The sequence below is a fragment of the Marmota flaviventris genome, chromosome 2 (assembly GCF_047511675.1).
Source record: "Marmota flaviventris isolate mMarFla1 chromosome 2, mMarFla1.hap1, whole genome shotgun sequence".
In the NCBI taxonomy this organism is placed as follows: domain Eukaryota; kingdom Metazoa; phylum Chordata; class Mammalia; order Rodentia; family Sciuridae; genus Marmota; species Marmota flaviventris.
The window spans coordinates 127372172-127388462 of record NC_092499.1 but is presented as its reverse complement, the minus strand read 5'-3'; the positions used below and the strand labels follow the sequence as shown (position 1 = coordinate 127388462).

The window sequence follows — 16291 nt, the reverse complement described above, 5'->3', positions numbered from 1 at the left end:
CTTTATGCAGCTCCCACAGGCCACTTCAGGCATGTCTTACCTTGGGACCCTTTCAGAGTCAAGTACCATTCCTGTGTTCCCCAACATCTAAAGATCTCGCAGATCAAGGTGCTGAAGTAGTTATTTTGAAACATGCTGCTGGGCTTAAAAATAGCGGAAACTCCCAATTCATTCTGAGACCAGTATTACTCTTATACCAAAACCAGACACAAAGATTTAACAAGAAAACTACAGACCAATATCCTTTATGAATATAGATGCAAATATTCTAAACAAAATACTAGCAAACCAAATCCAGCAGCATAGAAAATGGTTTATGTAGCATAGACAAGTGGGATTATTCCAGGAATGCAAGGTTGGTTCAATATACAAAAATCCATCAATGTAATACAACATATCAATAGAATAAAGGACAAAAACTACATGACAACCTTAATAGATACAGAAGAAGCATTTGACAAAATCCAATATCTTTTTTTTTTTTTGATAAAAACACTCAATAAACTAGGAATAGATGGGAATTTCCTTAACTTGAAGCATCTATGAAAAACCCACAGCTAACATCATACTTAATGGTGAAAGACTGAACGCTTTCCCCCTAAAATCAGGAACAAGAAAAAGATTTCCACTCTTGCCACTTCTATTCAATCTTGTACAGAGGTGCTAGCCAGGGCACTTAGGCAAGAAAATGAAATAAAAAGAATCCAGATTAGAAAGGAAGTAAAAGTATTTCTATTCACAGATACATGATCTTGTGTATAGAAAATTCTAAGGAATTAAAAAAAAGAATAAATGAGTTCAGAATAGCTACAGCATACAGGATCAAAACTTAAAAATCAATTATATTTCTAGACACTAGCAATGAATAATCCAAAAATCAAAATTTAGAAAACAATTCTGTAATAGCATTAAAAAGAATAAAATACTTGGAAATATTTTAACCAAAGAGGTCAAGATGTATACACTGAAATCTATAAAACATCATTGAAAGAAACTAAAGACCTAAACAAATGGAAAGACACTCCACATTCATGAATTGAAAAATTTAATACTGTTAAAATAGCAACATTCCTCAAACTGTCTATATATTCAACACAATCACTACCAAAATCCCAGGTGCTTGTTTTGCAGAAATTAACATGTTGATCCTAAAATTCATGTGGAATACAAGGGACCCAGAATAAGACAAAATGATCTTGAAATAGAACAGAGTAAGAGAACTCATACATCCCAAATTCAAAACTTACTATAAAGCTATAGTAATCCAAACACTGTGGTAACTGGCATAAGGACAGACATACAGAACAATGGAATAAAATTGAGAGTCCAAAAGTCTTATATTTATGGTCAATTGGTTTTTGACAAGGGTGCCAAGACCATTCATGAGGAAATAATAGTCTTTTCAACAGTTGTTGCTTATATGACTAGATATCCACATACCAAAAAGATGAAACTGGATCCCTACAATGCACCACATGCAAAAATGGGTCAAAGACCTAAATATAAGAATTAAAACCATAAGATGCTTAAAAGATACAACCAAGAGAAATGAAAATTTAGGTCCACATAAAAACTTGTACACAAATTTTCATAGTAGTAATATTCATAATAGCCAAGAAGCAGAAACAACGCAAGTATCCATCAACTGAGTAGATAAACAAAAAATACAGTATATCAATACAATGACATTATTCAGCCACAAAAAGAAACAAGGTACTGATAAACATGCTACAACATGGATGCACTCTGAAAACATTACTCCAAGCGGGAGGAAGAAAAAAAAGACACAAAGGCCACATATTGTATAATTCCATTGATATGAAATGTCCACAACAGGCAAATCCATAGGCGGAAAGTAGATTAGTGGTTGCCAGGGGCTGGGGATTAAGAACAGTGATGAAAATGCTCTGGAATTATATAATGATGACAATTGCACAATTCTGTGAATATACTAAGAACCACGTATTTTACAATTTGAAAAGGGTGAATTTTACGGTGTATGAATTGTATCTTAATTAAACAATGATGAGGAAAAGCACTCCTCTTCCATTTTTCAGATGGATGAGGGAAGGTCAATTCTTGCTCAACAAATCTTTATTACAAACATTTCCAACCTCTCACTTAGACTTCCCTTTCTCTTATTTTCTGGCAAACATTGGGAGAACCCATCTGTCTCTCAGGATGTCTTGCAAGATGTTAACTAGCAATACATATCTCAATTTCATTGAATCCTGACAACCAGTGATAAGGTAGGATTGGGTATAATCCAAGCCAAGGGAATGGCAGGGCCAGGACCGAAAACCAGAGTCATCTAACTCTGAAGGCTGCTCCCTCAACCACTGTGTACTGTTTCCCAGATACATCCAATCCCACTTTGTATGGTTTCCTAGGGTCGAGAAGGTAATTAAAATAATTATCCCAGGTACTGCTCAGTTGTCTAAGAATCTTGATTTGATGTTTAATTTTTGTCAATGGGAAAATGACAGATTTTAGATTCATGTTGGCCCAGGCCCTGTTCCTCTATTTACTGGGTGTAGGGCTTTGGGCAGGTGAAAATGAAAGATCATATATACAAGACTGTGCACTAGAAGTTAACTCCCTCCATAATCTAAAGGAATTCAACTTAGATGAGTATAAGAAAATGCTAAATATGACTCTCATACAAAAGGCACTCACCATGGTGAATGCTTCATTTAGTATAGAGAGCAGTGTTTGGCTGAGAGGTTGAGGATCTGAGAATCGCTCCTTGATAAGCATGAGTGGCTGGCAACAGCACAATGGTGTAGGATGACTGTCAGCCTCTATTTCCACTGAGAGAGAAGGGAAGAATGTGGATACAGAGAGGGTAGCTGCAGAAGCTTCTAGTTGCCAGTATACCGGAAGATGGGAAATGTTATACAAAAATCTTGCTTTTAAGGGCATTTTCATACCTCCTCTTTATCTTCCTTTCCATGGGCCAAAATGACAGAGCCAATAATTTCAGGGAGCCTCCTCACTGGGGAACAAATCTTTAACCACTAAATATTAAAATATTTTAAATTTTTTAAATAAAAAGTTTTGTCAAGCTGGTGGAAAGATGGATTCAAATCTTTAACAAAGTAAGCACCTACTATATGTGAAAGACATAAAGACTTTAAAAAGACAATCCTCACCAGGAATTTATTTATATTCCAGGTTAACAGTTAACAGAAGCTTCAGAAACAAAGCTAAAACATGGAAAGGATCATATCAAGATTAGCCTGAAACACTCCTTAAACAATTGTAACTCCTCGCTGTTCAAATAATACTCCACCATGCTGTGCTGTGAGATGTGTGGGCTGCTATGAGGTCACGGAGGCACTTGGGCGGGGCAGGGGGTAATCAATAAAGTCTTTATGGACAAGATGCTTTTAAAATTTGGTTTTGAAGGATATTTGAGGAATATAAAATCATTAGGTCTATGACAAGTGAAGATGCTGTGTAGGAAATGTGCACGTGGAGAGAGGTGACTGTAATAGAAGAACTGAAAAGGTAGGTTGGGCTCAGTCTGTGGAGATCAGAGGATGCCTGACCTGGGAATTTATTCAAAGGAGAACAGGTTTCTGGGTGGAGGGTATTGGCAGAAAGAAAAGGTTTACAATAAGAAGTTAGAGTCAGGTAGATAAGTTAGGAAGGAAATAAGAACATCGAGGTGGGTTAGAGGAGCAAGGCCTGAAAGGAAGCCTAATTGAGTAACAATGAGAGATTTTGATGACTAGTACAAAGGTGACACTTTTAAGAAAGCAACAGAAAGTGGCTGGAAGAGATGCTAATTTAAGAGTTTCATTTTTAGGCATACTGACTTTGAACACCAAAAATACAACCTAGAGCTAGAAGTCTGAGCAGAAGACAGGGAAGTAGAGAAGAATCTTTAGGAAGGGCTGAGGCTGACCAAAGAGAATGGAAAAGATTCAGGTAAGAACTCAAGATTTGGATAAGTTGCTATGGAACTGCAACTCATGCTGCAGTTAGAGAAGCAGCAGTTCAAGTATAGGGTGTTGCCAGTGTTTAAAGATCAGAGTTCTTGATTTTGGCAATTAAGAAGTTATGAATATCCTCGAGCAGCGCATTTTTAGTAAAACAGCACTGGATTAAGTCCTTCTCATAATGAAATCCAGCCCATATATTCATCAGAATCTTCTTGCAGTGATTGCTACAAGTATCAATCCACCATCTTGGAACAGGGAAAGGAGAAAAGGCTTGAAACTTTCTATACTTATAAACCCCACCCTCCCCAGACAATTCTTACACACTTAACACTGTGGATAAAATGATGCAAGACAAGAAAAGGAACCAGTGAAAGTTGTGTATTTTTATTCTTTGGTGCCCTTAGGGAGGGGTGGGAAAAGTACAGATAGTCTTAGAGGTTGATGGAAGGACAGAAAAATATTTTTGAGGTAAACAGTTAAAGTGGGATCAAGATAACAGAAAGAATAGTTTTGGGGAGACACTTCTTCCTCTGACAGTTTGTATAGATTCTTGGGAAGATCCTTAAAAGGGGTTTAGAATCTCAACACAGCCATGTTCCTGTGGGAAAAGGAAGTGATGCTGTCCATAACAACCACTTGTAGCAAATTTTGTTTATTTAAAGCCTCATTTTCAAGTTTCTTTTTGGTATGTATCTCCCTCTATACTCACATATCCCAAACTAAAGTTAAAGAAACTGTAACTGGATTTCATCAAACAATTAACCACAGCCCAGGAATGTAGTATACAGGGTCAGGATACCCATTTCATTTGCTGGAACTTCCAGACTCCATAAAAGTCTGGCTGAAGGCTGTGTTTTCATGCTTTATGTTTGAAATATTCTACAATAATACTAAAAGGTAAAAGAAGTTTGCATTTTATTTTAAAAACCAACTAGTTTACAATTTAACATGCCCAAGAGCATCCTGGAGATTGGGGGCCAATTCAACGAAAAGTACTTTTATAATAATTTAACATCTGGGGTGTAGGGAGTAGCTTTTACACTAAAAGTTTATATTGTTTTCCTCTTTCTTAACATATTGTTCAGTGATGTTCTAATAATCAATAGTGAAAAGGAAATAATAACAGAAGTGATAATATGCACAGAATAATTGATTACTAAGTAATAAGAGCAGTTAATTTCTACAATCATTTTTTTTCCTTAAAAATTTTTAAAGGATAGTAATAGGTTGGTTTTTGACTCCTTGTTAAATCTATTTGATGTGAATTATGAATCTGATAACCTATATGATTATCATTTTAAAACTTTTCATACAGACGTGCTATTACAATTGTAGAAGTTCAATACTGTTGTGATAATAAAACTTGAGAACTAAAGAGCACAAATTTCTTCATGAATTTATTATATAAAATGTCCCCAAAGCATTTAATTTCTCCTCACTTTCACAATACATAAGAAGCACAGTGGATGAGAGGGCCTTTAAAATGACTATAGTCACATGAGGGTCCCTTGCATCAAGGTAATGTACAAATACCTTAACAGGGTACTCATAAGCTGGCCCAGAAGAACCCCATGTTACCTTATCACAATATGGAAAGCATTTTCTTTTTTCCACTAAACTATGGTGAAAAATGCCACTGTTTTATTTAGCATTACAATACATAACAATTCTGTCTCAATTACTAAAAGAATTAAAATAATCCTGAAAGACATCCTTTTTCCCCTCCAATGATTTGAAAGCTGTATTTTTCCTGCCAATTTCAAGCAAATCATCAGGTTGATCTCCAGTAATCAGTTAAAACAATCATCAAGGCACAAGCTCAGCACATTAGCTGTAACTTGCAGTAAAATGATATATCGATATGTCTCTCCTTAGTTAAAAATACATAATCCTTTTATTTTATAATGTAATAAAAGAAATTAACATCACAGACGCAGAATACTAGGAAAAGGGAAACTAGTACATTAAATATCCAGAAACTTAAACCTACCTGTACTTTTCTGTAGTACATGAAATTAATCTTTAACGCTTACTTTTTGAAGTAAAATTTAATCTTTGGGGATATACAATGTAATTCTTAGGAGTAATATTTCCATTCATTTCCAAGCCTTCTTACTATATGACTAAGTAACACAAGGCACAGCAGCCATCCTTTCCATTACGCTGCAACACTGATCGTGTGCCTTGATAAAATAGCTGATTAAACAAAATGATGGCAACATGAAGGGGAAACTTTGGATTGTCTATTTAAAATCTAGGTAATAATTAATAAAAAGTTTATTTTAAGTGCACTTTCACATGCTTTCATTTATAATAAAACAAACTTACTAACTGACTACCATATCATTTGGCCAAATGCACTTTCCCCAGTAAACTTAAAACAACAAGAACAACAACAACAACAAAAAAAATCCCTGTCCTTTCATATACTAAGAAAGAGGATTGGCTACTTAAACAATTCATTGCAAGACACGTGAAGACAACATACTGTGGCATGAGTTGTTTTTAATTTGTTGTGCTGTTACTAAAGTAAAGTTCTGAGGGCTGCAGTTAAAACATTACGAGTTCTCCCTTCCGTCTTTATTGATTCCCAAGATTTTGCACAGAAAACTCTTTGGGGGCTAGAACAGCAGTACTTGCATCACACTGTTTCCAAGACTTCAAGTTTAAAAAGCAAATCGTTTAAAAAAGAAAAAATACAGTTCCTGATTTGAGTTAGATACAGGGACAAAAAAGAGCACATACTTGAAGGTTACATGGTCTACAAATGGTGGCAATGTTTTCCTTGGGGGAGTAGTTTTGTTGGTATATATATTTTAAATACTCAAAAAAGGCTCAACCTCAAGCAGTAATAAACACAAGCAAAAGTGATTTAACCCTTAAAATAAATATTCAGAAAAACCTCTCTGTACATACAAGTGAAAGAATATGTAACACTTTCACGCAAAAAAATAATTATAATAATAATAAAGGATTTGTTCATATATGTAGCTGAAATCTGCTGTTCCAGCCCACATGTCCCCAATAAAGAAGGGAGGCACAGACATAGATGACTACTGTGGTTCACTATCTTACAGCCTTTTTGTACCGGGACACTATCACCACCAAATTTATCCCTCATTATATTTATTAAAATTTTTTTCTTTTTTTCATTTTTTTCTTCCTTCCTTTTTTTTTTTTTTTTTTTTTTTGTTTTACAGCATGCCAAATCCTTTGGCATACGTGATGGCCTTCAACAATCTCTCTTTAAGTTTTTCTTTGCTTGAATATTCCGGAAGTAAAAGGACATTAAAGCAAGTATGAGATGTAGGTAACCTAAATAGAGAGAAAGGGGAAAAACAGGAAAATAATAAGTCATGGGAAATATGCTCAGTATTAAATGCTCCTATTTTTAGATGGTATATACAGGTGAGATGGTTTGCAATGAAGGCTATACATCAAAGTAAATATAACTTTTTGTTCTGCAACCACCAAGAATCAGTTTGTCTTTACCTTATAAATTAATGGTAATATGATGATGATGACAATATTTGTATTGGTTATATTATTACAACATAACGAGCTATTGTTTTACGTAGTTAATTAACTAAATCTCTCACAAGAAATATATAGTGGATTAACACTAAACCCTTAAGAGTTGAATTCACTGAGATGTCAGACAACTTACTCTAAGGTGAAGAAAATATTCAGAACTGGTTTTTAGATTTAAAAAGTCTGTGCTCTTTAATGTTTATTAGAAGCAGTGTTGGCAATATAACTATGAAAATGTTTTATAACAAACAAATTTATTTACATTAACACCATGATGTATCAAATAATGTAGAATAAATCCTAATGGAAATGTGTGTATACATTTAAAACACTAAATATGCTAGTTCATGAATGGTCTTTATCCCACAAAAATGTGAAGCTATACAATGGGGAAAGAATACAATTAAATGCCAAAACTGAGGTTTCAAGCATATTCTAATGCTGTACAGATAATCTTCTAAACCTTAATTTAACCATTCTAAATAGATTATTATATAGTATGGCTTTCAATTAACAGTGAACCAAAATGGAATGAAACATACTAATTTGAAAAATTCTAAACCAGTGTAAGCCCCTAATAATTTTTAATGAGGCACTTTTTCAAAAATTTCCTAACAATAACAGCAAAATATTCCCTCATCTAATGCTTCATGTGATTTGGAAATTCCTATATAAAAATCAGAAGTGTTCAAAAGCTACAATAGGTCACATGTGTGTGATATGTAATGCAAGGTTTTCAGTAGTCATGTAGTGATAATTTAATAATTACCTTTCTGTGTCTGGGCCATTTTTGGCTATAATCATCTTTAATTTTCCTAGTCCTCCCACAGGTGCTCTGTCTGTGCCCGTGGTAAACTGCAAGAAGAGTCTTTTCTGTTCATCTGTAAATGAATGAACGATTTCCCAGAACTCCCTAATGAGAAAAGATATGGCACTGGTTTTAGTTTGACATTCACTTTACCAACAATATAAGCTTATATTGTGTATAAAAACAATGTTAAGGGACAAGTTCAAAGTAACATTAGAAACTCTAAATATTCATTCCTGGTTATTTAGTAAGTCTACTTAGGCAAATTTATTGTAAGTAAACAATTCTAAATACATAAAATTTAAGTTCATGACTATATAATCTGCAATAGTAAGAAAATAGCAAAACATGTCGTAGCACAAGGAAATGGCTGAATACAATGGTATAATCATAATATATGTCAGAATTGAAAAAGATTTAAATTGTAATATACTAACTTCAGATGCTTTCAAGTATATTATCTATCCTTCCTCTCTTATTTCCCTTGTCCATTCATTCACTCCTTACTCAATTTTGTAAGGGAGAACAAGGGTGAAAACCACAAAATGATACAAATAAACCAACAGAACAACCACCTACTTATTAACAGTAATAGAAACATAAACAATTTTTATATGAACTAGAATACTTGATCAAGTACTATGTATTGTATAAGAAGGGAGAGAATATATTATCATGGTATTTATGTCATATGCAGTTACTTTAAGAAAATTATTTTATCGTATTTCTAAAACCTATGTAATAAGTGCAATGTCGCATGACACTTAGGTTATTCTGAAAATGAAAGCTCATAAAAGCAATCTTGGCATGCTTGTTTAAATAATCAGCTATATCAATAAAACTAATATACACATTAATTCACAACTTAAAAACTTAAGACTTAGAAAGAAAAAATTGAGTATTTTTACTTGGGTACAGAATGCATTGTAAAATTCACTTGAAAAGTTCTTTCCAGAATTGTGGCAGAGAATGTCAAACTACCCAAATCAGTAATTAAAATTCTACTTTTTTTATATTCTTTTTTACTACTAAATACTGGTGATTTTATTGTTACAATACCATTCTTCTGACAAAATACACTGTTTCCAAGGCTTTTTTCAAAAGCCTTATGAGATTTCATCACTTTATTCAATTTCCTTCCACTTCCTTTCTTTGCCACCATTAATGACCTTCTCATCCTCAGTTTCTGCAAACCTATCACTTGCCTAAATGAAACAATAAAGATATACAAGGTAAAGGAAACTGGACATATAACTTGCAGAACCATCTCTCAGTTAAAAAGTAAAGGAATCACACCCCAGTTTATGTACTTTTGGGGGGCTGGCAAGAGAAAACATGTCTACTAAAGCACTGAGCCCTCTTCAGGCAGGGTGCGGGGGTGGGGGGGGGGAGCTGCCCTGCAGTGGGTGATAATAAAGCTTCCCACACTGTTACTCCTAAGGAGGTAGAGTATCAGCTGCCAGCAAGGAAGACAAGACACTGAAGTGGAAGATAGGCAGTGGTGACAGTGACCAAGTCAAGCTTTATAATTAAGAAGTTATTTCTTTGGTTATATTTTTTAATTAAGAAGTTAAAAACAGACTACTATCAACTCAACATAATGGAAACACTTATTCAATAAAATTCACTTCCTATGTAATGTGCAATGTTAAAACCTCTAATTAAATAAGAATGCCTCTATTTAGAAAACTAAGAATGCCTCTATTTAGAAAACTAAGAATGCCTCTATTTAGAAAACTGAAGATGAAGCTTCCAGGTTTCTACGTAAATGTGGTAGCTACCTGGATCAGACTCCACTCACATCTCTGAAAATCTACACAGATCAAAAAGGACAGAAAACAGAATAAACAATGAATATCTAGAGTAAAAAAAAGGAAATGGAGCAAAGAAATCCAAATGTCAATTGAGTGGGATAATGAACACTCTTGATCAGCAGTTAGCACATGAACCCAACACTAGCAAAGTGCTATGTGGAAAAGCAGGGTGTGTAGATTAACACTGATGAGCTTTACCTCCACCCTAAGAGAGAACTACTGATAACAGGTTGGTTAAAAGCAAAGGCCACAGAACTGGGTACACTAAACCGTAATCTAAGCCACTTGGGAGGCTGAGGCAAGAGGGTCACAAGTTTGAGGCCAGCTAGGGCAACTTTGCAACACCATGTCTCAAAATTAAAATTAAAAAGGGTTGGGTGTAGCTCAGTGGCAGAGCCCTGAGCTTCGATTCCCAGTACTGCAAGAAGAAAAGGAAAAGAAAAAAACAAATCAGGACAGGCAACAAGAAAATACCTAGACCAGAAAATGACACTGTGCCTGAAGGGAAGGGGAACAAAGGTGTCCCTTGAAAGTAGCTTCTGGCCACAAACAGATGGAAATGACTGGTAATAAGGGGGCTTTAACTAAACAAGATGGAATTCAAGAATCAGAAGGCACTGGACCACATAAACAGAAGAATTATGTTAAAGAAAACTGCATTTACTGTAAAAATAAGGAGGGGTCGGTCCTCTCAACTGAGAGACTATTCTAAAGTCCCTCTTCTCAAGGAGTACTCTAATAATAGCAATTCAAAGAAAAAATTAAAAGCATATAATAAAATAAATAAGAAAAACAGAATTTCAAAGTCCAAATAAAGATGTTATAGAAAAAGTCCTGCAAACAACAGGAAAATGTGAATCATAAACAACAGGAATTTGTATTAGCATACACTATCATGAAGGGAGAATGCATCAGAAAGAACATCACTGATCAGAAGTACAACAGAGAAATGGACAGTAGAAATATTTTCAGAAATAGAAATGAGAATACTACATAGAGTGTGATTAAAATTGCTACTAGGAACCAGTCTAGACAAAAAAAGAAAAAAAAACTTTTTAAAATCATAAAAACAAAACGAACAAATAAACAAAAAACTCCGAAAGCAAAGTTGAAAGACAAATGACAAATTAGGCAGAATACTTATATGATAAAGAAAAAAGATGGCATAATGGTATATGTGTACAAAAAGAGATGAAAAAAAATTCCAAATCATCATTTTGAACCTCCACTGAAGTAACAGATTAAAGGGAAGACTGATAAGACAGTGACTTCAAGTGAAAAATAAGTTATTGTAGGAAGATGATGGTAGCAATAACATCTTTACTTTAATTTTCATTTTTTTCAAAATAGGCCCCCCCCCACACAAAAGTACAAATTGAATGAAAAAACCAAAGACCCACAACAAAATTAGGCAATAAGGTATTCTCCATGAATTCCTGCACGTAAGTGGACATGAACAAGTACTACAGCTAGAAGACCTGGTTGGTGTCAACATCTATACATCAAGTAGAAGAGAAGTTAACTTCTGGGTTTCTGATAGCAGTGAGAGGAGGAGACTCTCAAAATTGACACCCACTTAAAAGCACAAGTCAATCTGAGAACAGCAGTTAAAAGCTGAAGGGAGTTCTACAAAATTCAGTTTGTAGATGATTAATGATGGGTCAGGACCCTTAAAACTCTTGAATAATCAAAACACCTTTCAAAAACAAACCCGGGCTGAGGAGATATTGCTGAGAACAACATCCAAATGGGTCAGGTCAAGGATAAAACAGATAAAGGAAAGTTGAAATATATACAGGATGAGGTAGTAAAGATGACAATTTGAAAAAGCAGAACACCATTACTTTTTATCAGTTTACACAAACAAACATAGAGCCCTTCTGAAGTGGTGGGGTGGGGGAAGCTATATTGACCCCTCTCTCTCTCTCTTGAAAGTATAGGAAAGTCATTTCACTTAAAATGAAAATGAACAGAAAACAAAAGGATCACAGTGAAAAATTGCCCCAAGTTATTATTAGAGTATGTTCATGAAACAATGTCCTTAGGGAATGAAAGTACAACAAAAGATCTCAATAAAACAGATGAAAAACGAAAACAAATTTCAAACTGAGCTGAAACAAATTTTAAAATAATGGAAGTTATTGAAGAACAATATCTGAAAAACTTTAGAAAAGCAGACTGAAGAAAAAGTCTCAAAAGATGATTAAACTAAGGAGGAATTAGGAAAAAATGGGGAAAAAAATCATGCCAAATACAAAGAAACTAAAATTTAACTAAAAAAGGAAGAAATAAAGATAAAAACAATACCCCTCAAATAAAATAGAAATAAGAAAATCTTAAGAATTGGGGACGGGGGAAGCAATGAAACAATGCCTTGCATTCCTTCTTTATTTAGAGACAGTTTGCTGGCACTAATAGGAGGAATTTTGCTCTATGATGGGTTCTGGCCCTGGAAGTGCTACTTTTTGCTGTAAGCCTCAAGAGTTCCTTGAAGTCCCAAAGTACCACATGGTCAGGAGAACTGCCCGACCACAGTTTATGAGGCATTCTCTAGCCCAGAGAGAGCTACTGAGGTGCTCCTCCCTCACTAAAAAAACATTATGGAAGGCTTTTTGGAAGCTTAGCCCAGAGAAGCCCCTCAAGTAGCACCATCAGGGACCAGTGTGTGGAAGCCCCCAGTGGAATGAAATAAATGAATTAAACCATAAGAGCACCACAAAACCTCTGAACACTAAAATTGTCATTGGAACCACAACTCAAAAAGCACACCAGGATCTACATGTGTTAAACCTAAACAAGACAACTGCCTACTAAAGTAAAAAATCCCAAGTCTCTTAATATAGAGCCAAAATTATCACGATGCAATAAAAATTCACCTGTCATACCTTCACAAAGAAAAAATCTTTCATAAGAAACCAGAATAATCACAAAGAAAGAAAATCAACTAACGCCAACACAGAGATGAATAAGATGTTGAAATTATCTGACAAGGCTTTTAATACCATCATCATAAAAATGATTTGACAAGCAATTACAAGTTCTGTTTCAAAAATGAAACAACAGACAATGTCAGGAAAGAAATACAAATTACAATAAAAAGAGCTAAATGGAAATTACAGGCCTAAAAAATATACTAGGAGAAAAATAATCACTGGATGGACTCAACAGTAAATGATGATGACAGAAGAACAGAGAACAATAGAGAAAAAATAGAATGAAAAATGAACCAAGCTTCAGGTACATGTGGAGCAATAACAAATGACTCAACATTTTGTATCATTAGAAGCCCCGAAAGAGAAAAGAGAGTGAGGCTGAAAGAGTATTTGAAGAAATAATGGCTGAGGGGCTGGAGATGTGGCTCAAGCGGTTGCGTGCTTGCTTGGCATGCGTGCGGCCCGGGTTCGATCCTCAGCACCACATACAAATAAAAATGTTATGTCTGCCGAAAACTAAAATAAATAAATAAATATTAAAAAATTAAAAAAAAAAAAGAAAGAATGGCTGAAAACCTTCCATGTTTGGTAAAGACACAGGACCATAGCATCAATGAAACTATTCCTCAGGAATACAGGGGAAAATAAAGTCACATTCAGATACATGAAATTAAAAGACTTTGTCATTACCAAACTGACTTTTAAGATCAGCTAGGGGAAATGTTAAAAGGTAGAATCTTGGAAAAAAATAATGTCTTACAAGTTCTATAAAGGATTTTTGACAACTGATATAAAAATTATGATGGTATTAACACTCAACACAAAAATATTAGTGAAGAGACCAAAAATGAAAGCAAGGTTTCGCATTTTATCCAAAGTAAAATGCTGATATCAGTGAACAACAGTAAGTCACATATGTATAAAGTGCTATCCACAGTAACCATGAAGAAAATGACACAGAGCAAAACACATAAAAAAAGAACATTATAAATACATCAAGACAACCCCCCCAAAATAAAAAAGTTCAAATAACCAAGTAACCATGGATAACAATAACAAATGAATGAAAAAGAAACTGAAAACAAATAATGAAGTAACAAAATGACGCTCTAACATATCAATAATTGCCTTAAATATAAATAGTCTAAGTATACCAATTAAAAGGCAGAGACTGATAGAATAGGATTTTTAAAAATATGACCTCACTATATGCTATTTACAAGAAATTGATTCCAAGTGCAGCAACACAGATTGAAAGAAAATGATGGGAAAACATCAAACAAACATTCGTTTTAAAAAAGGAATGGTTATAGTTACATCAGATTTAGAGCAAAGAAAATTATAAGACATAAGACCTTAAATAATGATAAAGAACCAGTATACCAAGATGACATACTGATTCTAAATGGTTAATTACCAAGTGACAAAGCCTCAAATATGCATGAAGCAAAATCCAATGAAGAGATACAAATCTCAGAAACAGACCAATACATATATGCCCAATTGATTTATGACTTACAAGAAAAACCAATTCAATGGAGGAAGGAGAGAAGTGGTATATTCATAAAGTACTCTCAAAACTCAACAGTAAAAACCAAGTGCACAGTTGGTATTTATCCCAGAGAAACAAAAACTTTAATGGGATAACAATTATAAGCATAACCAATTTTTTAAAAAAAATATTTATTTTTTAGGTGTAGATGGACACAACAAAATGCCTTTATTTTTATGTGGTGCTGAGGATCGAACCCGGGTCCCGCCTGTGCTAGGCAAGCGCTCTACCGATGAGCCACAATCCCAGCCCAAGCATAACCAATTTTATTGAGCTTTGCTTTACTGTGTTTTAATACTACATTTTTCTTTTTTAAAACAACCCTCAGTCAACCACCTAGGGATGTCATTTTTTAAAAAAAAATATTTTGTTGTAGATGGACAAGATACCTTTATTTATTTTTTTATGTAGTGCTGAGAATTGAACCCAGTGCCTCACAGGTGCTAGGCAAACGTTCTACCACAAGCCACAACCCCAGCCCCTAGGGATGTCATTTTTGCAACTGCTTTGATTTGGCCCCCTTTGTATCTCTGTATAACATTTTGGTAGTACTCAAAATATTCTGAATTTTCCCCTTACTATTATCTCCTTACTACTGTGTCTGTTATGGTAATTTGTGATCTTTTATGTATTGTAATTATTTGGGGGAATCACAAACCATGCCTATATAAGACAGTGAACTTAATGTTCTGACTGTTCTACTGGCCAGTCATTCTCCCACCTCTCCCCTCTCTCCTTGAGCCTCCCTATTACCTGAGATGCAATATTGAAATTAGGCCAACTAATAAGCCTACAAAGGCCTCTAGTGTTCAGATGAAGAGTCTCATATCTCCACATTAAAAACTAGAAATGATTAAGTTTAAAAAGAAAGGAACATTGAAAGCTGAGATAAGCTGAAAACTAACCCTCTAGTACAAGTTACCCAAGTTGTGAATGCAAAGGAAAAGTTCTTGAAGGAAATTACAATTGCTACTCAAATGAACAGAAATGTCAAAAAAGTGAAATAGGAGAAATTCTTAATGGTGTAGATAGAATAAATCAGCCAAATTTTCTTAAACAAAGACTTAACCCTCTTTAATTCTGTGAAGGTAGAAAGAATGAGGAAGCTGCAGAAGAATAATTAAAGCTAGCAGAGATGGGTTCATGAGGTTTAAGGAAAGAAGCCATCTCCAAAACTCAAAAATGCAAAGTGAAGCAGTCAAGTGCTGATGTAGAAGCTACATACAGCAAGTTATACAGAAGATCTAATTAAGGAAGTTAGCTACACTAAACAACACATTTTCAATATGGACAAAACAGCCTTATATTGGAAGAATATCCCAATTAGAACTTTCATAGCTAAAGAGAACAGAGTGTCTGGCTCCAAAACTTGGGAGACTGATGCAGCTGGTAACTTAAGTTGAAGCCACTGCTCATTTATCATTCCAAAAATTCTAGGACCCTTAAGAATAACCTTAAAACTATGATACCTGTGTTCTACAAATGGAACAACCAAGCCCAGATGATAACACATCTGTTATCACAACATGGCTTACTAAATATTTTAAGTTCATTACTGCTCAGTAAAAGAAATGTCCCTTGAAAAGATTAACTGCAATGGGCAAATGGTTACCCAAAAGCTCTGAGGTGCAATAAGATTAATGTTGTTTTCATGTCTGTTAATACAACATCCATTCTAGAGCCCATGGACCAAGGAGTACTTTCAA

The 16291-nt window shown here is 34.5% G+C and overlaps 1 protein-coding gene across 4 annotated transcripts in view; it reads right to left on the bottom strand.

Annotated features, from left to right (window-relative positions):
* Window positions 1-293: 293 nt before the first annotated feature.
* Ube3a (ubiquitin protein ligase E3A) overlaps window positions 294-16291 on the bottom strand; it is a 100652-nt gene continuing 84654 nt past the window's right edge. For all 4 annotated transcript variants that reach the window (XM_071608572.1, XM_071608573.1, XM_027924249.3 and 1 more), the window contains 2 exons: window positions 8248-8391; window positions 294-7262 (listed from right to left, as the gene is read on the bottom strand). In XM_071608572.1, the coding sequence (XP_071464673.1) occupies window positions 7142-7262; window positions 8248-8391 (265 nt within the window). In that variant the 3' untranslated portion in view covers window positions 294-7141. The remainder of the gene's footprint in view (window positions 7263-8247; window positions 8392-16291) is intronic.